The sequence below is a fragment of the Heloderma suspectum genome, chromosome 4 (assembly GCF_057233095.1).
Source record: "Heloderma suspectum isolate Gila_16-S chromosome 4, 16-S_ref, whole genome shotgun sequence".
Lineage (NCBI taxonomy): Eukaryota > Metazoa > Chordata > Lepidosauria > Squamata > Helodermatidae > Heloderma > Heloderma suspectum.
In genome coordinates, this window is record NC_139461.1 from 181,305,587 (window position 1) to 181,329,486 (window position 23,900).

Consider the following 23,900-nt stretch of genomic DNA (forward strand, 5'->3'; position numbering starts at 1 on the left):
ATTGACGTAGACTAATACGTCGAAAAATAAGGAACGCAAATGGCGGCGGCCATAGCCACTGCCATTTGCATACGCGTTTTTGGTTTTTTTTACCCAGAGCCCTCCGCAGCCGGAAATCTGGCTGCAGACGGCCCTGGCCTGGGCCTGGCCGGCTGCTCTGCGGAGCCGCCGCGGAGCACAGCCGGCCATCGAGGATTCCGGGGGGGAGGACCGGATCGCCTCCCCGCCCATCGAGGATTCCGGGGGGAGGGATGGAACGCCTCCCCCCCTCATGAACAGAATCCTCGAAAAGGTAAGTGACTTTCATACATCCCTAGTTTTAGATATATGTTCTTGTGTATATTATTTGTTTGTGTGTTTCTTATGGAATTGTCTTTAAAATCTGTATATCGTATTTTTAAATGTTTTTAATCTTTGTAAACTGCCCAGAGAGCTTTGGCTATTGTATAGAAATGTAATTAATTAATTAATTAATTAAACTGAGCATACTCAGTCCTGCTTGGGCTGTTCAGCGGGCAGCATTTCCCCCTTACTTTTTTCCTACAGTTTTTTGGTACTTCTGAAAATTGTTAGGACCCCGCCCCCCCCCCTCCAGACTGCCAATTCCACCCTCTTGTGTGAGGATGGTATTATTTTGGCTGCATGAGGATTGACACTCAGATAATTAAGTTCAACATTAGTACACATAACACTGACAGACCTAAGCAGAACACCCATATAGCAAGGCATAACTGCAAGGCATCTGGCTAGCCCCTGTTGGAAACAGAATACTGAACTAACAGCAATGTTCCAAGACATTTTGCTGCCTGAGGCAAAGACAAGGTGGCGACTCCCCACCCCGTTCCACATACAAAACCTGATTGGACTGTGGCAGCTATTTTACTCTGCCTAATGATAGGGCTGGCCCTGTAAATTAGATTAACTTTGGTCTAGTGCAGTAAGGCAATTCTTAGGTTCATTGTGTGACAGACTTCTGCAGCCTCCTCCTCCTCCCCTGACCCCTTTGTCATTATACTTGGTCTCTTCCTTCTCCTAATCCTACATTGGAGGTCTAGAAGCATTGGAGGTTCTTCTCTGTAATTTGGGGAACATTTCCAAGAAGGTGCCATTGAACAATTTCTACATGGTTAATCTAATCCTATACATTTTCATATGATTATTTTTCTGGCATGGCATCAGGAATTGACAACAGGCTGATGTCAATGCAGAAAACGCGCACACACGCGCACGCGCGCACACACACACACAAGGTCTGATCTGATCAAGCTTATCAATGTGAAAGTGCTCCGTGGCACCAAATGTTTACATTTTCCCATCATGTGAGTCATCTATCAGATCTTCTTAAGTAGCCTTTCGAATTTTATATTTTTGTTGTTGCAAACCGCTTCAAGGTATCTTTTTAGATATAGTCAAGTGGTCTATAAAGTGATTAAATAAATACAAATTAAATAATATTTTCAGCAGATATTATTTGCTCACCTCAGTTCTTCTTGGGTGATACAGGAAAATTCCTTTCATTTCAAGATTTTGTATTTCTAGGGGAAAGAACTGTGAAGAGGTCACCACATTAGTGTTATGTTCTATCCACACAGATATAAGAAGTATCTGGAATGACTTCTTCTCAGAAAGGATCATTGGTAAGTTCAACAAAAGTTTAAATTTGTGTTCATTAATAGAGATATAAGTATTGTTGAGAAAGTTGGTTTCTTGCCTATGTTGCAGCCAAAAAAACCACACACGTAAATTTGTAACAATTTTTAAAATGTTTTTATGATGCACTGACATTTTTTCCATGATCTTATTGCTCTATTTATTTTAGAATTATTTACAGTTTCTTATATTTAGGCTGCAGTCCTATACCCACTTATCTGGGAGTAAGCCCCATTTAACTCAGTGGGACCTACTTCCAAGTAGACATGTATAAGATTGCACTGTTATTGTATTTGTTATTACTAATGGCCATATTGGGTAAAAAGCCATCAAAGCACCCTTATAGGGTGGCCATGTGCCCTACTTTACATACAGCAGTCCTTATTTGAAGGCATCATCTATTTGAAAGGCTGTCCATACCAAGTCCAATTTAAAGATACAGAACCATGAGAAGGGAAGGCAGCAAAGGCCTTGAAGTTGCCCATCAACAGTTAGCACCTGGACAGCAGGCAGATCTGGGCTCCATCTACATGGAAATGGAATGGGAAGCTTTTTCTGGTTATATCCGGATTTTCATGAAATTGGCTTTGGTCCATCAGGGGCACACCGCACACGAAGCAACGAAGGCAGAGTATAAACTACCTAAAAACCCACTTTCACGGGTCACGCAGCACTTGGAACCCCTATACTTTGGGGTTGGGTGGGTGGAGTAAAATTGAACATCATCAACCCCATAGGTGCTGCGCAGTGAATGAGAGAGGCTTGTTCCCCACCCCAGTCAATGCCCCCCTGCGCAGGGAAGTTTACTGGAAGCCCTGAATTAAGCCCCTGCAGTTTACCCCACACCTCTCCCTTCTCATCCACCATTGGGATATTGTGAAAGATTAAAAGATACTGCACTATTGTGAATGGGAAAAACAGGCTATATAATCTGAATGGCTGAAGCAGCTACTGGGCTATTGTGAATGCTTGAAACAACTCTACTGCACTATTGTGAATGGGGAATACAGGCTACCAACTGTGAATGGGTAAAGCAGCTACTGTGCTATTGTGAATGCCTGAATCGCCACTACTGCACTATTATGAATGGGGAATACAGGCTACATATACTGTGAATGGATAATACAGCTACCACACTATTGTGAATGCCTGAAACAAAACTGTTTCAATACTTTGATACTGTGAATGGGGAAAAGATAGATATTGTGAATGGGAAAGCAGCTCTACTGCAAATCGGGAAAAAGAGGAAGGGGGGGAGGGGGCGGCCCCACTTCATTTGACCAGATCACAGAAATAGACACGCCCAGGATTTCATGGGGGGGGACAGGGCCCAGTGCAGTGGAACCAAACGACTTTCCAAAAATGCACTTATTCCAGAGGGAAGCTGCGGAGTTGCTGCGGATTTGCAGCAACATCATCTGTCGCAAATGACCCTGATGTGCTAAATTGTCTATGTAGACTAAATTGTCCATGTAGATTGGGCCCAGGCACACAGATCATCTGCTCAAAATCTTCCCCGCTATGTTGAGATATATTGTACTTCTATTTAAAATATAGAAATTATTTCTAAATGTGCATCTATAATACACATAAATTAGCATGTGCAGTTTTTATGTGTGACCCCTTTTGTTCTCTTTTTGGGTGTGTAAGTGGCCACCCTAGTTTATTATGACTGATGACCTTGACAAATGGCAAGCGACTCTAACAAGAAAAGGAGTCCAAAACGGGTGGGAGTTTTTAAAAAAGGAAATTCTCAAGGCACAATTACAAACAATTCCAACAAGAAAAAAAGGTGGAAGACAACAGAAGAAGCCAATGTGGCTTCATAAAAAGCTTAGAGATGACCTGAAAACAAAAAAGTACACATATAGGAAGTGGAAAGAAGGCCAAGCAACAAAGAAAGAGTACGGGCAGGTAGCACAGAATTGAAGGGATGGCATCAGGAAGGCTAAAGCTGAGAATGAGCTGAGGTTAGCGAGGGATGCTAAAAGCAACAAAAAGGCTGTCTTCAGATACATGCATCATGAAAGACAGAGGAAAGAAATGGTGGTTCAGCTATTAAATAAGGATGGCAAAATGTTAACAGATGACAAAGAAAAGGCAGAAGTGCTCAGTCCCTACTTTGGCTCAGTCTTCTCCCAAAGAGGGTCTATGACCCCCCTGGCAAAGGTGAAGTACAGGCTGAAGGGGCAGGATTGCAGCTTGAGATCGATAGGCATATATGGTCAAGGAACAGGAACACCTAATTACTTTGAATGAGTTCAAATCTCCAGGGCCAGATGAACTGCATCCTCGAGTAGTAAAGGAACTGGAAGAAGAACTCTCAGAACCACTGTCTATTCTCTTTGAGCAATCATGGAGGACGGGTGAAGTGCCAGATGACTGGAGGAGGGCTAATGTTGTCCCTATCTTCAAAAAGGGTAAAAAGGAGGAACCTGGGAACAAAGACCAGTCAGTCTGACATCAATCCCTAGGAAAATTCTGGAGCAGGTTATAAAGCAATCCATCTGTAAGCACCTTGAAAACAATGCAGTGATTACTCGAAGCCAACATGGATTTGTCAAGAACATATCCTGCCAGACGAATCTGATCTCCTATTTTGATCGGGTAACCTCCCTTGTGGACTGTGGGAATGCTGTGGACACAACATACCTTGACTTCAGCAAAACTTTCAACAAAGTGCCCCATGATATCCTGATGAGCAAACTAGCTCAAAGTGGGCTAGATGAAACAACGATCAGGTGGGTCCACAGTTGGCTACAGAATCGGACTCAAAGAGTGCTTATCAATGGGACCTTCTCAAGCTGGGGAGAGGTAACGAGAGGGGTACCGCAGGGCTCAGTCAGTCCTGGGCCCAGTGCTCTTCAACATTTTTATTAATGACTTGGATAAGGAGGTGCAGGGAATGCTGATCAAATTTGCAGATGACACAAAATTGGGCGGGATAGCTAATACTTTGCAAGACAGAAAAAAATTCAAAGTGATCTTGATAGACTGGAGTGCTGGGCAGAAAACAACAGAATGAAAGTTAATAGGGATAAATGCCAGTTTCTGCACCTAGGAAAAAGAAACCAAATGTACAGTTACAAGATGGGGGATACGTGACTCAACAACACTACAAGCAAGAAAGATCTTGGAACTGCTGTAGATCACAAGCTGAATATGAGCCAACAATGTGATGTGGCTGCAAAAAAGGCCAATGCTCTTTTGGGCTGCATTAATAGAAGCATAGCTTCCAAATCCCAGGAAGTACTAGTTCCCCTCTACTCAGCACTGGTTAGGCCTCATCTGGAGTACTGTGTCCAGTTCTGGGCACCATACTTTAAGAAGGACGCAGACAAACTGGAGAGGGTTTAGAGGAGGGCAAAGAAGATGATCAAGGGACTGGAAACAAAGCCTTATGAAGAGAGACTGAAAGAACTGGGCACGTTTAGCCTTGAGAAGAGTAGACGGAGGGGAGATATGATAGCACTCCTCAAGTACATGAAAGGTGGTTACAGAGAGGAGGGCCGGGATCTCTTCTCCATCATCCCAGAGTGCAGGATACGGAATAATGGGCTCAAGTTACAGGGAGCCATATTCTGGCTCAACATCAGGAAAAACTTCCTGACTGAGCAATACGACAATGGAACCAATTTCCTAGGGAGGTGGTGGGCTCTCCCACACTGGAGGCATTCAAGACGAGGCTAGACAGCCATCTGTCAGGGATGCTCTGACTTGGATTCCTGCATTGAGCAGGGGATTGGACTCGATGGTCTTGTAGGCCCCTTCCAACCTTATTATTCTATGATTCTATGAAATAAACTCATTCAAGTGGGCAGTATCCTAAACAAAGCGCTCTAGCAAATTCTACGTGCCATGCATTCCTAGCTCCCATGCCCTGTTGGCAGCTTTTAAACAACAACAACAAAAACTTTTAAGAAATTTATATTTAAACAACACAGACGAAATGTATTGGGTTGGATCTAGAATAAGCTAGTTGAACTTAGTTCCCACTGGAATCAGGGGAACTTAAATCATTACTAACTTGTCCCATTGATTTTAATGAAATCTCATTACAACTAACTTATTCTGGATTCAACCCATTGTCCTTAATGATGTCCCAAACCTTGCCTTATAAAAACGAGAGTTAGCCCTCAAAGCATTTTGGCAACTTTTCCAGAGGTATGATACATGTGAGTTGAATAAATTGGTCATGATGAAACAATCACAGAGATACTCTACTCTGAACCCAGTTCAGCTCACATGTGCTAAATCTTCATTCTCATCATACCATCTGATCACATTACTTGTTCTTCAGTGGTCTGGGACATTGCTTGGTGGGGGAAATGGTATAACCCAGACAAAGAGTGAGCAGTTCTGGTTACTGTTTGATGCTATTATTTCCAGTCCACTGTGAATTCTCAAGTACAAAACAGGTTGAACTTGAATGAAGGAGAGACTGTGATGTGTGTGTGTAGGGTGGGGCAGATTGCATATCCAAATGAAGCCTTAAACAAGGCATGGCCTATCTTGGAGGCATCACAGATGATATTTACACTATTGAATATTTGTTAAGAAAACTCAGTGGTTAAAAATACACTTGTTCCCACTGAGCTGTTTTGTTTCCTGTATTGATAAAAGGTGTAAAATCAGAAGAGAATGTCCTGTCCTTTAAAACACAAAATGCTTCTATGGACCTTGTTTCAATTCCCCTTTCTAAGGAAGAGAAGGGAACAAGACCAAATAATATATAATAATCCAGAGCAGTACCCAGAATGCTTCAGAAACAGACTGTTCTCATTTGCACCATGATCTTATTAAAGTTTTTGCCTGTAAAAATTAAAACAAAGCAGGCCAAATGTCACAAGGCGGTGGAGTCGGGGGGGGGGGGATGTGGAAAGGGAGACAGGCTGAATAACAACTGGTTGCATAAATCTATATTATTTTTACACTTCCCCTAGAACAAACAGGGAAATGGGTATGCAATCGTAACTTCTTTATACGGACATACAGTACGTATCTTATCTACTTTTTTGAGATACTTTAGTGCTATATTTGGAGCTTTATAAACCAACACGGATGCTATGTAAAGCAAAGGAGGACAATAAAGGGAGGATGTAAATGTTAGGGAAACAGTTCCATTTATTGTATGAATAACACAAGAAAAGGAATTTTATTATTAGCAGCAATGAGATCCTCTCTTTTATCATGTATTTTTCCCCTCGCCTCCCACTGAGAAAACACGGAACACCCATTTAATTGATTTAGTTCATAGCTCGACTAAATTTCACCACACATTTACTGAAATAAATTTGGATAGAACACTTTGAATTAGAATCATAGAATAGTAGGGTTGGAAGGGGCCTACAAGACCATTGAGTCCAACCCCCTGCCCAATGCAGAAATCCAAGTCAGAGCATCCCTAAACAGATGGCTGTCAGGCCTCATCTTGAATGCCTCCAGGGTGGGAGAGCCCACCACCTCCATAGGGAATCGGTTCCATTGTCGTACTGCTCTAACAGTCAGGAAGTTTTTCCTGATGTTCAGCCAGAAAATGGCTCCCTGTGACTTGAACCCATTATTCCGTGTCCTGTATTCTGGATGATCGAGAAGAGATCCTGGCCTTCCTCTCTGTGACCACCTTTCAAGTACTTGAAAAGCACTATCATATCTCCCCTCAGTCTTCTCTTCCCAACGTTAAACATGCCCAGTTCTTTCAGTCTCTCTTCATACGGCTTTGTTTCCAGTCCCCTGATCATCTTCTTTGCCCTCCTCTGAACTCTCTCCAGCTTGTCTGCGTCCTTCTTAAAGTGCAGTGCCCAGAACTGGACACAGTACTCCAGGTGAGGCCTAACCAGTGCTGAGTAGAGGGGAACTAGTACTTCCTGGGATTTGGAAGCTATGCTTCTATTAATGCAGCCCAAAAGAGCATTGGCCTTTTTTGCAGCCACATCACCTTGTTGGCTCATATTCAGCTTGTGATCGACAACAATTCCAAGATCCTTCTCACTTGTAGTGTTGTTGAGCCATGTATCCATCATCTTGTAACTGTGCATTTGGTTTCTTTTTCCTAGGTGCAGAAATTGGCATTTATCCCTATTACATTTCATTCTCTTGTTTTATGCCCAGCGCTCCAGTCTATCCAGATCACTTTGAATTTTGTTTCTGTCTTCCAAAGTATTAGCCATCCCACCCAATTTTGTATCATCTGCAAATCTGATCAGCATTCCCTGCACCTCCTTATCCAAGTCATTATTAAAAATGTTGAAGAGCACTGGGCCCAGGACTGAGCCCTGTGGTACCCCGCTCGTTACCACTCCCCAGTTTGAGAAGATCCCATTGATAAACCCTCTTTGAATCTGATTCTGTAGCCAACTGTGGACCCACCTGATCGTTGTTTCATCTAGCCCACTTTGAGCTAGTTTGCTCATCAGGATATCATGGGGCACTTTGTCGAATGCTTTGCTGAAGCTGAGGTATATTATGTCCACAGCATTCCCACAGTCCACAAAGGAGGTTGCCTGATCCAAAAATGAGATCAGATTCGTCTGGCAGGATTTGTTCTTGACAAATCCATGTCGGCTTCAAGTAGTCACTGCATTGTTTTCAAGGTGCTTACAGGTGGATTGCTTTATAATCTGCTCCAAAATTTTCCCAGGGATTGATGTCACACTGACTGGTCTGTAGTTCCCAGGTTCTTCCTTTTTACCCTTTTTGGCTGTTGCTGGATCAATTCCAGAAATCTTGTAGTTTGGAGGAGTTCTGAGGATACACAATGACTTACATTCTAAAGGCTCCTTCACAGAGAGCTTTTATCCTGAGACTGAAATTGCTCCTTCAGGGAAGTTTGCTGCTTCTTTACATGACCCGTGACCCTGCCATTACCCTCCTGCACTAAATGCCCTTTGTTCCATTTTTAAATAGATCGCAGATAATGAGCTATCAAATAACCCTGTTGTGTTGGCTGCAAGAAGAGGAGCAAGATCAATGAAAGATAATGGAAGACTCGGATACCGGGAAGCAGGTGAAAAAGGGAGTCGTTGTGATCCTGCATTTAAAATGGAAGCAGAAAGCCCTGTTTTAAATGCAGGATTTTAGGCTGGTGTAAATTTGCCCTAAATCAATAAGTAACAGAAAAACAAAAACCCACTAACAGTGCAATACTATACATGTCAACTCAGACATAAGTCCAATTGAGTTCAACAGGGCTTACTTCTAGGTAAGTCATTACAGGATACTATATATACATATATACATTTTATGTTGGAAATGTGCTAATTCCTTTAATAATTTTATTTTTAAAAAAAAATCAATGTCAGGTGTAATCATTACAGTACTTTTGCACTAAGTCGCTAGAAAACTGGAAAGTGAGAGCAGGTTTGCATCCTTACTACCTGGGATGGAATACTGCTTGTACATTTTTCATTATCTCCTAGTAATTAAAAAGGCTATTAAAGACTTAGGATACAATCCAACCTAAGTCTGAAGCATTATTGTCCTATTGATTTCAGCTGTGGAGTGAAGAATGCTCTTAAATATGGGGTGGAAATACTGGGGGGGGGGGTGTCAAGCACTGTGTACACCATAACAACACCCAGGCAAGGCTATCTTCAGGTTGAGGGGGCCCTCAACAGAGTGCCTTCTGATGGACTCCCCCTCCAGCAGTGCTGCAGTCAGCACCAAGTCAATGGGCCTGGGCCACCATCATAATTTCCCACAATGCTCCATACATAGCATTGCTTTGGAGCATTGTGGGAAATTTAAACAGCAGCTCCAAAACTACAGCTGACCAGAGTGGCAGAGTAGCAACTTCAAGGCCCCTGTAGGGTTCTGTATCTTTAAAGAGAAGACAGTCATCTGTACAATAAAACACATGGCATACAGCAACTTTCCCCAACCTGGGCCAGTGGAGGCCAGTAGCTACGATGTCAGTGGGGCAGTGAATCTGCTCTGGGATTCGGTCAGAACCAGTCAGAATTCTAACGCAGCTATCCAAGGTTGGCCTACAACTCACAGCATTTCTGACCATTGGCCAAGCTTGCTAGCACTGATGGAAGTTTAAGTCCAAAATGTCAGGAGGGCACCAGGTGGTAGAAGCCTGTTATAAAACCATAATATGGGAAATGTCCCTGTGTCTTAATGGAAGCCTACAATATACAAAGAGGATTGGGATGTGATTGCACTGTGCAAAAGATTGCACTGTTCATTAGAGAGAGAATGGAATCAAGAAAGGCCATCTGGAAATATGAAAGGGATGTTGGCCACTTGCGAGTTCTTAAGCAATGCATTTCTTGGCAGAGTAGGGGCCTCCCACTTTTCAGTGTGACTCTTTGTTCCAATATTTGTCTTTAACCTTGCTCCTCTTGCATCTCCTGTGACTATTACTTTCACATGAGCAGGCAGTGATGCCATGGAAGAAACTGATTCAGCACAAACCTATCTTTGAAAGAAAGAACCAGGCCTAGACCACACTCGCACATGAGCAGCTGTAACTGCAGTGCCAGCCTCCACATATAAATCCCACCCTCTCTATCTCTAGGCCTTTAATAATTCCTGGGATTATCTGGAACACAGGCCATCCACCCATGGAGGAGTCAAAGGGAGCAGCTATCTTTAAGGAGTGAGATAAAATTCCCACTGTCATTTTCAGAGCTTACCTAATCAAGAGCGGAATTTTCTAATCTCCATCCGGGATCTCTACTGCAGTGTCCATCCGTGAATCACGCTACTCTTGACATCATTTGTACTTCCCTGGTGGAAAAGTGAAGACAGAGAAGAATCTTTAACAGAAATCCACAAGAGAATAGAGTGTTAATCCCCAATATCCAAGAGGATTGCTTATTCAAGGCTTTATTCTGCTTCCTTGGAAGTCACTGGACTTCAGATGTGGAAGCGCTATCCCAGAGATAGCTAAATACCTGAAACATGACCCAAGATGGTTCCCTGCTGTCCATTGCTGGAACTGAGGCAAGGGATTGTGGGCAGACACAGTGCCAGCCCTACCATTAGGCAGAGTGAGGCGGTTGCCTCCAGTGGCAGACAATGGGGGTGGGGGGAAGCAGTGGCATCCCCATGGCCATTCCCCTCTGCTGGAGGACAGGGATGTCGGTTTAACACAGCCTGCCTTGCACCCCCTAAGCTAGCAAGGGCTGGGACAGAAAGTCTGTAGGAGGGCCTCTCACTTATGGCAGGTTGGCTACAGCAGACTGGTTGAGCACACCTACAGCTGAATAAAGTCCATTCCTCTAATCTAAATCCTGCAAGTGCTTTGTGTTAATGAAACAATCACCAGTGTTGAATAAGATGTTACTGCCTGTCAGGTCAGCTTCTGTAGATGGAATACAGTGAGATCATCTTCTCCATCTCAGGCAACAAAATGTTTTGCACCAGCCCCAGATGGACCCAAAAGTGGAGCAGCCGGAAGATATTTATCTGCTGGTTAGACAAAGGCATAAAACCAGGCCTACCTAATCCAGAGGCTTTGCACTGTCTGCCAGTCACAGGGTCTGATGATGCATTCTCCTCAGAGCTGGCCTAACCTTTAGGCAATGAGGCAAGCCACCTCAGGTGGCACATCCTGGGAGGCGAGGAACTGTGGTAAAGTGTTGAAGATATGAGTCATGTATACTGTGCACAGCATGCTCCACACCTCCCAAGCTAACCTGTTGCCCTCAAGTGTGGTGGAGAATGTTATCCTGTTGCCATTGCTGAAGTAAGATCCGACTACCAGTCTGGTCAGCTTGGGTATATGGAATGGAGGGGAAGTGTCGTAGTGGCCCTTTTCTCAGGCGGCAAAATGGCTTGGCACATCCCCACTTCCTTCTGTGCTTTCAGAGGGTTCTGACATATGAACATACACAGCCAAGGCAGTTTACTTAACTAACCCCCAACCTTAGGGCATGACATTCCTAGTTCAAATCCAGAGGAGATAAGTATGTTTTGCCATATTCTACAACCATGTGGGGATATCTGCAATTGTGATGGCGCCTTGGCTTGTGAAAGGGTTCAGCCACCCAGAGCACCTCGCAAACTGGATTTTTAAAAAGATCTCCAGCTGTGTGGTGACTGTTCAACTGTGTGCATGTGCGTGCACACACACACACAGCACCAGTGTATTGTGCTCCCAAGCAAGCTACTCTGTCCAGAAAGAAGCTGCTACTTTGTGCGCCAGTCGTATCCTCCAAGACTTCTTTAAATGTTAATTCAGCATAAGGCAGCAACGTATGTTGTTACTCCTGTAGTAGTCTGAGGTGTACTGACATTCACCCAATATATAGTACTTATATCAGTTTTATACTATCTGAACCTGAGGTCTTCAACACGGTGCCTTCAGAAACTTCATTTGGCACCCACCAGGCTCCCCACTCCTCTTGATTTTCACTTTATTTTTTTAGATGTTATTCTATCTATCTATCTATCTATCTATCATCTATCTATCTGTCATCTATCTATCTATCTATCTATCTATCTATCTCTACCTATCTCTATCTATCTCTCCATCTATCTGAGAGGCAGACATACTGCAAAGTGAAGCACCAGGCTCCAGAGCCAACTTTATTTTGCAGAATGCCTCTGAGCACCATGTGACATTCTTGACCAAGTTACTTGTCTCTGAGCTCATCAGTTTGCCTTCTGTGAACTTGGTTTGTAGCAGAAAACTGTGGGTGCAAAAGTGTTTTAGAGCTCAAACCCCATCTTTCCCTTATACTTAGGCTCTTGGGCAAGTTACTTTTCTTTTAGCCTTCTGGGAAATGTATGTTTTATGACTGGCTATGCCTACTAAGGCAGCCATTTTGTGGGCATGCCCACAACACTCACTCAACATTCCAAATGTGACCACAATCCAAAAAGGTTGGGGATCCCTGATCTGTACAGTCACAGCTGCCCTCAAAGAATCCTGGTAAATGTGATTTGGTGTGGTAACAAGCACACCTCACAGGACTGCAAATCCCAACTTTTTTTGTGAAACAGGAATGACTGTTAAATCAATTTAAATCTGTAGTAAAGATATATGCCCTCCATATACATCTTGAGTGCTTTTTCCAAATATGTTAAATTTTAATAGCAACAGCTTAACCAGTAGAGGGTGTTGTGGAGTAAGCCTAGAAATCATGCTTTCAGGGATGTTGTGTTCTTTTGTTAGACCCACAGCAAAGGCGTAGCTCCATGCTGTCCTTTTTGTGGAAGGAAGGCACCAAAGCAGGAACAAAAGGAGAGGAAACCTCTAAGATGCAATAAATTAGCCCAACATGTTCCAGTGAGAGTCTTTGTGGGGAGTACTGTAAAAATGTAAAATGCTACAAAGCACTCTATAACAGAACATGTGAGAACACAAATGTGCTGTCAACGTTTTTTGAGGAAGATTCTAACTGGAAAGTGTTGGGCCAAATAAATTATAATTATAAATATACACACATGCACGTGCACACTTATACATGCAATCCTATACAAGTCTACTCAGAAGTAAGCCCTGTTTAGTTCAATGGGACTTACACCCAGGTAAGTGTGCATAGGCTGCAATCCTATACATGGGAGTAAGACCCACTGAACTCAGCAGAGCTTACTTCTGAGAATACATGCATAGGATCCCACTGTTGGTACGTTAGGTTTGTAGAAGCATGTGCCTTATTTTGCCAAAACCCAACAAAAGGTTTTCATCCCAACAAAAATACGTATTTCAAACAAACAAATAAATAAATAAATAGTTTAATTGCACCAGGCCACTCCAATGAGAGAAAATGTAGATTGCCCACAGTCCAATATAAAACTGCAGTAACCTATTTATAACAACAATATTACTGCCAATATCATTTTAATTTAAAAATTCTTGATGGAGGGAGGAAAGCCCATATAAATCTACTTTAATCAACATAGCCAGCAGTGTTCAAGCAGACTTCTATCAAAAACATCTTTATAATCCTATTTTCAGCGGACTCCACTCCCGGATATGTGTTTGCTTTTTGCTCTGTTTTGAGCCTGTAAAAAGATGGCGAGAATCTTCTTCATGGGCACTCCCAATTTTATGGTTAATTGAAAGAAAGCAATAAAAAGGCTTACAATAAAAAAGACAAGACAAACATATGAGGCACAGTGAGAGTTTCCATTCACTCTAAGATGCCAACTGTAAATAGGAATATCCTAATTTTCCATTTGCTTCTAACATCATTACCAAGTAGGGTTTCTAAGTGGAAGACTGGCTTCCAGAAAGTTCATGAATTCCAAATTTATCTTTATTTGTTATCTTCTGGAGTCTTCTTCTGATGGTGATCCATCTTCATAACTAAACGCCACTGGAGCAAGACAAAAACAGTGTTTGATTATTCTTTGTTTATTGTTATCATGTATGTAGGGATGAAAGAAATTGGCCTTACCTGGCTCTGCCAGGTTCCGCTGGGGGGGGAGGTGCTCCGTCCCTCCCCCCAGAATACTCGCTGGGGGGGAGGCGCCCCCGAAATCCTGGCCGTCCGGCTCTGCTCCGCAGGGATTCCACGGAGCCGCCGGCCGGCTCCGCCAGCAGCCGGACATCTGGCTGCTGGCTAGCAGGGACGCAAATGGCAGTGGCCATAGCCGCCGTCGTTTGTGTCCCTGTAGTCAGCCATGATAGGCTACGTAAATCTTTATGTAGCCTATCACGTCTGACTTTAAAAACAAAAACGCGCATATGCAAATGGCAGTGGCTACGGCCTCCGCCATTTGCGTTCCTTATTTTGGGCTGTCTTAGTCTACGTAAATATTTACGTAGACTAAGACGGCGAAAATAAGGGGGAACGCAAATAGCGTAGCGGATGCTATTTATGTTCCTCCTTATTTTCACCATCTTAGTCTACGTAAATATTTACGTAGACTAAGACGGCCCAAAATAAGGAACGCAAATGGCGGCGGCCATAGCCGCCGCCATTTGCGTACGCGTGTGTTTTGTTTTTTTTAAGTCAGACATGATAGGCTACGTAAAGATTTACGTAGCCTATCACGTGGTTTTTTTCTCTCTTTTTTAACCTAGCCATGATAGGCTACGTAAATCTTTATGTAGCCTATCACGTCTTTTTTTAAAAAAAAAACCACTGGAAATGGCAGCGGCGGCGGCCGGTCGGAAGACTGGCCGCTGCTGCCGCTGAAGCCGCCACCAGAGCTGCCACCGCCCGGAAGATCCACCCCAGGTAAGTCTCGTCCCGGGGGGGATCCGTGGGGGATCCATGGGGGGGCAAGCCGTTCCGCCACGGAGTTCAGGGGGCCGAATGCACTGGCATTCGGCCTTACCAAGATCCGTGGCGGAATTCTCTGCCAGCCCTACATGTATGTTGTATCATGTTATGCTCCCAAGTAATCAAAGTGATATACAATAGCCTCACAGCAATCCTGATGAACACCATCACATGAGCTTTATTCGAATCATGGGTGAACAAGGTCTTGAAGCCTCTGTTTGCCCTCATCTCTTGTTCTCCTTCTTTCTGTCCTTCCACACTGACTGGGTTCGCACAGCATATGAACCCACATTCAGTGGTTGAGTGCGGGTTGCTGTGGAACCATGGGTTAGTGTGTTGTCTGAACACAGGATATTTTCTGCAGGGTGGCTTGATAACTATGCAGTGTGGCTTATTTTTCTTGAACAAGCCACCTTGAGAACCCATGGCTTACTGTTGGGTTGTTCCAGGTGGTTAACAGGCCACCCTGCATGGTTAACAAGCCACCTTATGGAGCATGTCCTGGGTTCAGACAACACGCTAACCCACAATTCAACAACAACAACCCACACTCAACCACTGAGTGTGTGTTAGCGTGTTGTATAAACAGTCCCATCTAAGTTTAGAATATATGCTCCCTGAAGTGGAAACGTGTCATTTGTTAATTACTTTGGAATGTGCCACGCACGGTAATGACAAACAATAATCAGGGCCAGCTCCAGATATAAGGGCCCTGGGAAAATGTCCTCTTGTCCCATCTTCTATCAGCAGGCCCTAGTGGTCTTACCTAGCTGTGGTTGCAGCACTCCAAGCAGCATTGGATATAGAATCATAGAATAGTAGGGTTCGAAGGGGCCTATAAGACCCTTCCAACCCCCTGCTCAGTGCAGGAGCCCAAGTCTAGGGATGGTGGAGAAATCCGCCCCCCCGGAGTCCGTGGCAGAACGAAACACTTACCTCCGCCTCCCTGCGGAATCCTCTTCGGCCAGATCCTCCAACTCCAGATTGCCAGCAATACGGCCGCCATGCCGTATTGCTGGCTGAAGGGGACTGACTGCGGATGCAAATGGCGTCCAGGACGCCATTTGCGGCCGTAAAGGCCTTAGTTTAAGGTAAATGAAGCCATTTATGGTCAGTCCCCTGCAGTCAGTCCCCTTCAGCCAGCGATATGGCATGGCAGCTGTATCGCTGGCGCTTTGGAGCTGGCCGGTGGCTCCGCGGAATTGCCGCGGAGCAGAGCTGGCCGAAGAGGATTCCGGGGGGGAGGAACGGATCGCCTCCCCACCACAGGCGGACTCCCCATGGACCGGAAGGTAAGGAATCCACCCATCCCTATCCAAATCACAGCATCCCTGACAGATGGCTGTCCAGCTTCATCTTGAATGCCTCCACTGTGGGAGAGCCCACCACCTCCCTAGGGAAGTGGTTCCATTGTTGTATCGCTCTAACAGTCAGGAAACGTTTCCTGATGTTCAGTTTCCTGTAACTTGAGCCCATTATTCCGTGTCCTGTACTCTGGGATGATCGAGAAGAGATCCTGGCCTTCCTCTCTGTGACAACCTTTCAAGTACTTGAACAGCACTATCATATCTCCCCTCAGTCTTCTCTTCTCAAGGCTAAACATTCCCAGTTCTTTCAGCCTCTCCTCATAGGGCTTTGTTTCCAGTCCCCTGATCAACTTTCTTGCCCGCCTCTGAACCCTCTCCAGTTTGTCCACATCCTTCTTAAAGTGCAGTGCCCAGAACTGGACACAGTACTCAAGATGAGGCCTAACCAGTGCTGAGTAGAGGGGAACTAGTACTAATGTTCCAATAGGGAGGGTATTTCCACTATATCCTTTTTGCCCCATCTGCTGACAGAGACCCAATCAGAAAAGTTGGGTCTAGCTAGCTAGCCTTTTAATATCTCACAATACCTCAGTGTGACAACAGGTCAGAGGCACTGTGGGAAATTAAAAGAATGGCTATATCCAGCTACCTGGGTGGCAATGCTCCAAGTGCCAGGCAAGAAAAAAAAATTAAGATGCCCCATGGCAGGCATCAGCGGTGGACTCTGCTGTAACGTTGGGGCCCTGGCAGCTGCCTCAGGTTGCCAGTTGCTGAGGCCAGCCTTGATAATAACAACATTTGCATTTGTAACCTGTTCCTCAACACCTTTACTCTCAAGTAACATCCACTGAATTCAATGCTATTTAGGAGTCGGCCCTAAATCTATAGCCCAATCTGCTCAGGTAACCATATTTTCTTATTCATGCTCATAATAGAAACAAATTGTGAGGTAGTTCAAAATTAAGGGAAACTGAAGGAAGACTCAAAAAGAAAGGAGCTTGAAAAAAGCAGAAAGCACTAAAAGCAACTGAAGATTACAGCAAAAGTAAGGACGGTGCTAGGATAAGAGGAAGTTGGAATGACAGAGAACTGAATTTAGTTATGTGCATGACTCCAAACTTTTCCATTGGTTCCATTTTGGGTAAAGTTTAGAGCTAGGTTTCAGGATGTTCCTATTTTAAGCCCAACTGGTTTGTCTGCTCGTAATAAGTGGGTGGTGGTTCTCACTTGCAGGTTTTGTCACATTCCAGTTACAACAGTTTGTGACGTTGTTCAAAGTCATTTCCAGGCCACACAAAGCTTTTGCCCTTTGACCTTGAGAGACATCTGTTCTTGGTCCAATGCACTGGGTATGCACAATTGATCCCCATAAACTACATGGAATCCATCTATAGCCTACATTTAGGGATCCTTTTTTGGCAATGCAAATTGAAAGTGCAGGGGGGCTGGTCTGGATCAGGACCACAGCAAAGGGCAAAGGATTCACACACACACACACACACTAAATAGGGCTCCAATTCAAATCGGGTTCCTGTGCTTACTTTTGAGTAAGGGAAAAAAAGACATAGCTGCTAGGAATGTTAAAGGGCATCTTCAGAGGCACTTTATATAAAATATTCACCCAAGGGACTATTGTGCTCACTCTCCTGCAACATGGTATTAAAGGGATGTGGGAATATCGCTTTGCAAGTAGCAAAACAACCCGCACACACACACACACACACACACACACACCATTTTAATCCTCAGGAGCCTATTGCTTATAAAAACGACACGTGTTCAGCTCATAACTTGAAACTTTGCATGATCTACTTGCTGAGGTCTCTGATTGAGCCAAATTTCAAATTGATCCAGTAACAATTGCCACAGGTACAGCAAGTTTAGAAGCGCTTAAAACGTATTTACCCATTTCACTCCATTTCAAACCAGCATAGCTTATATTCTTCCAGATGTTGGTGAATACAACTGATGTACTTTATTCTGGCTTGTCAAGGAAGGCAATCCTTCATTGGTTTAGTGAAGCTCTGAACATCGATTGAAATGTTATTAAGGTTTTCCTGCCCTATTAAAGCCTACAGCAGCAACTGCTGGCAAAGTTGTACCATGCATGCTCAGTGTCTTTCTGAAGCTAGAATACTGCCAGTACTCTAGTGTCTGCAGTATTCTATGGGCTTTTCTACGCCAGGCATTTATCACGTACTTGTCGTTCCCTACTCACAGTTGTTTAAGGGTTCTTTAGATATCACCCTCCAGTTTCACATCTGTGTCTAACCAGGATATTCAGTGAGGTATTTTTAGAGCAGGAACAATGCCACATTTAATTGTGAAAGTGAAAGAAACTGTGATTTCCTCTTGTGTATTTGTGCTATTCCACTATACCACAGTGCCACCTAGAGGTTATGTAGCAGAAAAGCAGGAAATCCAATGTTCCTTCCTAGTGTAGTGCTTGGATCTCAATTCTGCGATGAAACCGAAAGTTAGCTACAGCAGATTAACAGCCTCGCATAGAAAAGCTCTGTGCTGCAGAGAGAATCTAGTGGATTTTATGTGCAATACCTATTCATTTAGTTATGGAATGTGACCTCCCATGGTCAAACTACATGATGTTACAAGTACTGGGACCACAATGTGTGCAGGCAGGGGTAGGGGATATTATTCCTTTGCCCCTGCTGTGTTCCTGATCCACTCCTGAAATTTACATTGCCCAAGAGCTATTTAGTTGTAATATACATTGCGTGGGGGGGGGGAAATTGGATAGGGACTACAGGTGTTCAAGAATCTTAAGTGTGGAGAGGCGGCAGCCCCGCCTCCTTTATCTCTGAACTCCCCATGTTGATGGCTGTAACTGTTGTTCAGCTGAATGCAGCTACACTGCTCCACAGTATCGGGATCCCTATGCATTCGAAGTTCCTGATTGCTTGGAGCACTGTAACCACATTCATCTCATTTCATAGATTTTAAGAGGCACCAAGAAATGGTGCATTTTGGCAGTGCAGGGGTGGGGAATGTAATGATTTTGAGCACTGGCTGGGGTATGCTGGGAGTTGGAGGACTTTTTTTTTTGTCTTGACATGCCTAAGATTGCACCCTTAATTATTTATATTTCAGTGCATTTGCAAGACAGTACTTACTCCCCTCTAAAAGGCTCTTACATTCTGACTTACTTAGAATGTCAGCTTAGAGAACTGAGCTCACAAACTTTAACCCACACATCTTTTCTCTTGTTGGGAGGATGCAGTTTGAAGTAAATGTGCTGCAGGAGTGTGCATTTATCGCTTCTTTTCCATTGCAACACCATACTGCCCAGCTTGTTTTATCCCCACCAAGCCTCTCAAGTTCCGAAGCAACTGCAGATGTCTTGCAGCACGCCTGCTGATGGAAATCTCAGCGTGGTGGTGAATGAAACTTTTTCTCTCATCCGTTATGTTGCAGTTCCAAATCCAGAATAGAACATTTGAACTCTCATGTCATTACTGTAGTGCCACAAAAAAACCCCTCCCCTTTGTTAAGCTAGCATAAGGATAGTGACGGGTAGTAGAACAAAGACCCCTCTCACTGTTTCATCTGTCCTGCTAGCTACCATACGTCTCAGATGCTTCATAAGGCAATAGAAGACCAGGTCAACATGAGCCATCTTTGCTGGTCCCAGGCACTCCATACTCCCCATCTGGATTTGAAAGGCTTGAAAGGTCAAGGAAAAGTGTGGGTGCACGGAGGGTAAGTTGTAAGAAAGTACTGATCACCAGGCACCTCTGTTAAGGCATCAGCCTTAGCTTCCAATTTCTTGGCTTTGTGGAGCTTGAACCAACAGGAGCCTTTACTCTGGCCCTAAACTGGCCAGGGTTTGTTTGTTTTTTTAAATAAAAAATCATCTAGATATCCTTTCCCACATTATCTAGTATTTTTCCCCCACATAAAAATCCAAGCGAACTTTTCAACTGGTTCTGATGCAAACTTTTGTAGATATCGTCTGCAGAGAAAGCAGTAGCGTAAGCAAAAATGCAATGTTACTGCTTTCCTGGGGATTTTTGCTTACATTTGGATTTAGTGTATGTAATACTGTAGCAATAAACATTTCTATGTATTTCCTCTGCTTTTTTTATGTGCCTTCTGAAAGTTTTCAGGACAAACATCTAACTGGGGAAAGGCCTGGAGAACATAATACTATTAGACTGAAAGTCCCAGATCAGTCCCTGCTGGCCAAAGTCCCTCATAGCAGGAAATAATCTCAAATTTATGAGCAGAGTGCAAATAAAGACAAATAACTGAAATTAAAGAATTTATACACGGTTCCTCACACAGAGAGACACGTTTTAGATGAAATAATATTAAGGACCTTATTAACCAATGGCAGCATAAGGTTTATGTAAAATTTACTCGACTAAGACTAAAAGATATTTACTAAAGAGTAAAATATGTCTAGGTCTTATATATCCTATATACAAATACCAAACTGATTTTCAAAGTGCTGATCCTTATGTAGCAAAACAGCATCATGCATATACAAGAGGAAAGTTTCACCAATCTTGGGGGAACCCCAAGATTTGCAGAAGGACCCACACTCAAAAATACTTTAAGAGTCAACGAATGTTGAGTGTCTGTTGGGAGGAATAGAATATCCGGGAAGTGGGGCTGGCTGGCAGAACAAACATTTTGTTGCAGGTTCCACTTCTTATTTCTAATGTACAGATGGGAACCTAGGGCTGAGAAAATGCAGTCTGGACACAATCCACTGACCAGCCTTTGGGCCATGGTGGAACCTGAGTCACCGTGGAATCTTGAGCCATGCTTCAGACCTGAGTCCAATACTGATGTTTCTGGCTACCCACCTTCACAGTAAGTTGCTTGGACAGACATAAGCACTCTCTCCGCAACTTACTATTGACAGATAGTGAAGGTTTTCACTTTCATTCACTGGCAATCATACCTGACAAATTATTAAAAATTTTCATCCACAAAGGAGACAACAGCAGGCAGTATCCCAAAATTATCAGTGAAAATAAAAACATGATATTCCAAACATTCTTTGTTTGCCAGTTTATATAGTGGGATAGCATAGTGGTTAAAGAAATAGTGGACAGCAAAGTGCCCAGTGCAAATCTCAATAAACCCACAAGCCCTAGGCACTATCTGCAGCCACCTACAATGTGGGATAATACAGGCCTACTTTACAGGATTGTGGTAAACTTTACTTATGTATGTGAGCGTGTATGTTTGTACAAATGAGACAGAGCAATACTTTGGGCATTGAATAAAAGTGCTAAATAAATATTAAGGCTCCAATCCTCTGCACACTTAAGGGGGGAACTCAAGGGGGCTTTTTTCGTGTCTGAGAACATGTTGGATTGCTGTTTGTGCCTCACATTTGTCCCTCAACCGCTGCTCCATTGAAAGGAACAAGCTTCAAGTTTAAGAAGCTTTTATGGAAAAAAAGGAAACTGCATATTTCCAAAAATAACAAAAGACCCACATTTCAGTGTGTGAGAGAGAGGGAGAGAGAGAAGTTATTTCCCACGTCCCTCACCTCAGCCTTTTCTGCAGATATATTAACACAGCATAAGGACAAGCACAGGTTGTACGAAACAACCAACAAAAAAAAGTTCTTGGCTAGGTTCAAAATCAAAACGAGTTTTCAAAACACTGCATTTCCATGCGCGACTGGCTCCCAAACATGTGCCATATGCAGAGACCTCTGGAGAGGCTTATCACATGCCTCGGTGGGGCAACAACAGAGCAGAAAGGAGCGCTAACAGTGCAATCCTAGTCTACTCAGAAGCAAGTCCCATGGAGTTCAGTGGGACTTACCCCCACGTGCATATAATATTTAAGTCCAACTCCATCCACAGGTACTTTGGTTCCACTGCGTTCAACGAAGCTTAGGGTGCAATCCTATGCCCGTTCAGACAGAAAAAAGGGCCTACAACTCCCTGCATCCCCCAACCAGCCGTACTGGCTGAGGCACCTGGGAGATGTGGGCCTTTATTTTTCTGCATAGGATTGCGCCGTTAGTAACTGTGACTGATGGTTCTATTACAGACATACAGAGTCTGCCAGTCTTGCTGTGCGTATATGGGGGGAAGGAGGGGGTTGCTTTGTGTAAGCATGTGCGCAACCCCAATACCAAATGTGTTGGATGCCCTCCAGCCCCACTACCATCCATAGACGTTATCTCATAATAACATAGGATTAGCACCATATATGGCTTTCGCCCTTAACCGATTTGCCAAACAAAAAACCAGAAACAAAAAGTACCGAAACATGGGGGGAAAAAAACCCGTTGCAAACGCGTCCCCAATTTGCAAACGACTCGTGATGTCTATTTAGAGCCTCTCTCCAGCAGCCCAACAACCAACTGTTTGAAAAGTCCTAATCTAAAATAATTGGGGGGGGGGCATGCTGGGGAAGTCAGAAAAGCTTGCAACAGACGGGCTACTCCTAAACGTGATAGGCGAGAGGGCTCTGCGTCAGAGCCTGTACTTGCGAGCACGCCTCGCTTGCGAACGCCTTGCTTGGGAGGTGCCCTTTGAGCCGTCCCTCGGCTCAGCCAATCAGCGTGCGGCCGAAGCCCGTCACTTGCCTCCCCCCCCCCCCGCGCCCTTTTTCCTGTATAAAGCGACTGGCTGGGCTAAAGAGCTGCTGAAGAGTTTTCTAGCATACCCCGGGGGGAGGAAATACAGCAATCTAGGGGAGCATGCAGAGTGCAATTTTCCTGGCTCTCCAGCACAACCGCAACCAAATGGAGAGAAGCGCCAGCCACTGCCAGAGCAAAGAGGAGAAAAAGGGGAAGATGAAAAAAACGCTGTGAGTTTGGAGATGTTCTTTCTTTAAAAAAGAGAGAAAATAGATCCCCCCCCCCACCGGTGGTAATTAGATGGGCCGGTTTCCCTTTCTCTTTTAGAAAACGCGCTATTTGCAAGCATCCTTAAAATATTAAGGAACGGGGTATTATCGATAGTGGTTGCAGCCCTGGGAGTAACTCCTTAAACCGGCTCGTTGATGTGAACAATGGGATTTTCTTTGCATGGTTGCCGTTTTGGCGTAGGGTGTTCGCAAGCTTCAGAGTTAAGGAGACTGCTTTTTGACGAAAGGTTCTGTGCGCTTCGCAGGTTTGCATGGTCCTGCGCCGCCAGAACCGGAAGATATTCTTACATTTGTTCCAGGGCACGGGATGCCGGTGTTAGTCATACCTGTGTAGATTGTAAGGTTGGGGGAATAGGCTTTTCTTTGAGACGGGCTGTTCAAAATGTATTTTTCTAACAGTTCTAGAGTGCCTTTGCACCGCGAACCCCGATGCCTGTTTATTCTGAAGTTAGTCTCACGGTGTTCCGGGGGGTTAATCCGTAGTGGATGCGTTTGGGATTGCAGCCTAACTTTCTCCCATTGGAGTTACTGAGGGCTTAAACGTGCTTGATTGTGGCTGGATTATGTCTCTTGCCTTTCTGTGGAACTACTGAGTTTCAGACTGACAAAACTAGTTTATATTTGCATGCATCTAAAAGACCCAATGCCCAAGTGCTTTGGGAAAGATTATTGGGGGGGGCTGGAGGGGGGAACTCCTTTGTAAGTTCTGGTCTGCAAACATTCTAACTAAATTCATGATTCTAACTCCATGGAGAGAAGTTAAATCCTTTCAAGAGGATCTTTCCTTCTAGTGTAAGGAGTTGTGCAATTCAGATCTTGGTAAATTTGATTAGTTTTTCCATTGAAATAGAAAGTGGATGTCACCTCACTCCTGGTTTTATTTTGTAGAGAAGCCTTC

General features: G+C 44.1%; 1 protein-coding gene across 2 annotated transcripts in view; it reads left to right on the top strand.

The window, feature by feature from the left end:
* The first annotated feature begins 1,449 nt into the window (after positions 1-1,449).
* The window catches only part of RGS2 (regulator of G protein signaling 2), a 29,757-nt gene continuing 7,306 nt past the window's right edge, over positions 1,450-23,900 (top strand). The window contains exons 1-2 of one of the 2 annotated variants that reach the window (XM_084851444.1): positions 1,450-1,637; positions 19,718-19,858. In XM_084851444.1, the coding sequence (XP_084707570.1) occupies positions 19,734-19,858 (125 nt within the window). In that variant the 5' untranslated portion in view covers positions 1,450-1,637; positions 19,718-19,733. Of the gene's footprint in view, positions 1,638-19,717; positions 19,859-22,776; positions 22,943-23,900 lie in introns of those variants that run through there. The other variant, XM_084851445.1, reaches the window with a different exon arrangement.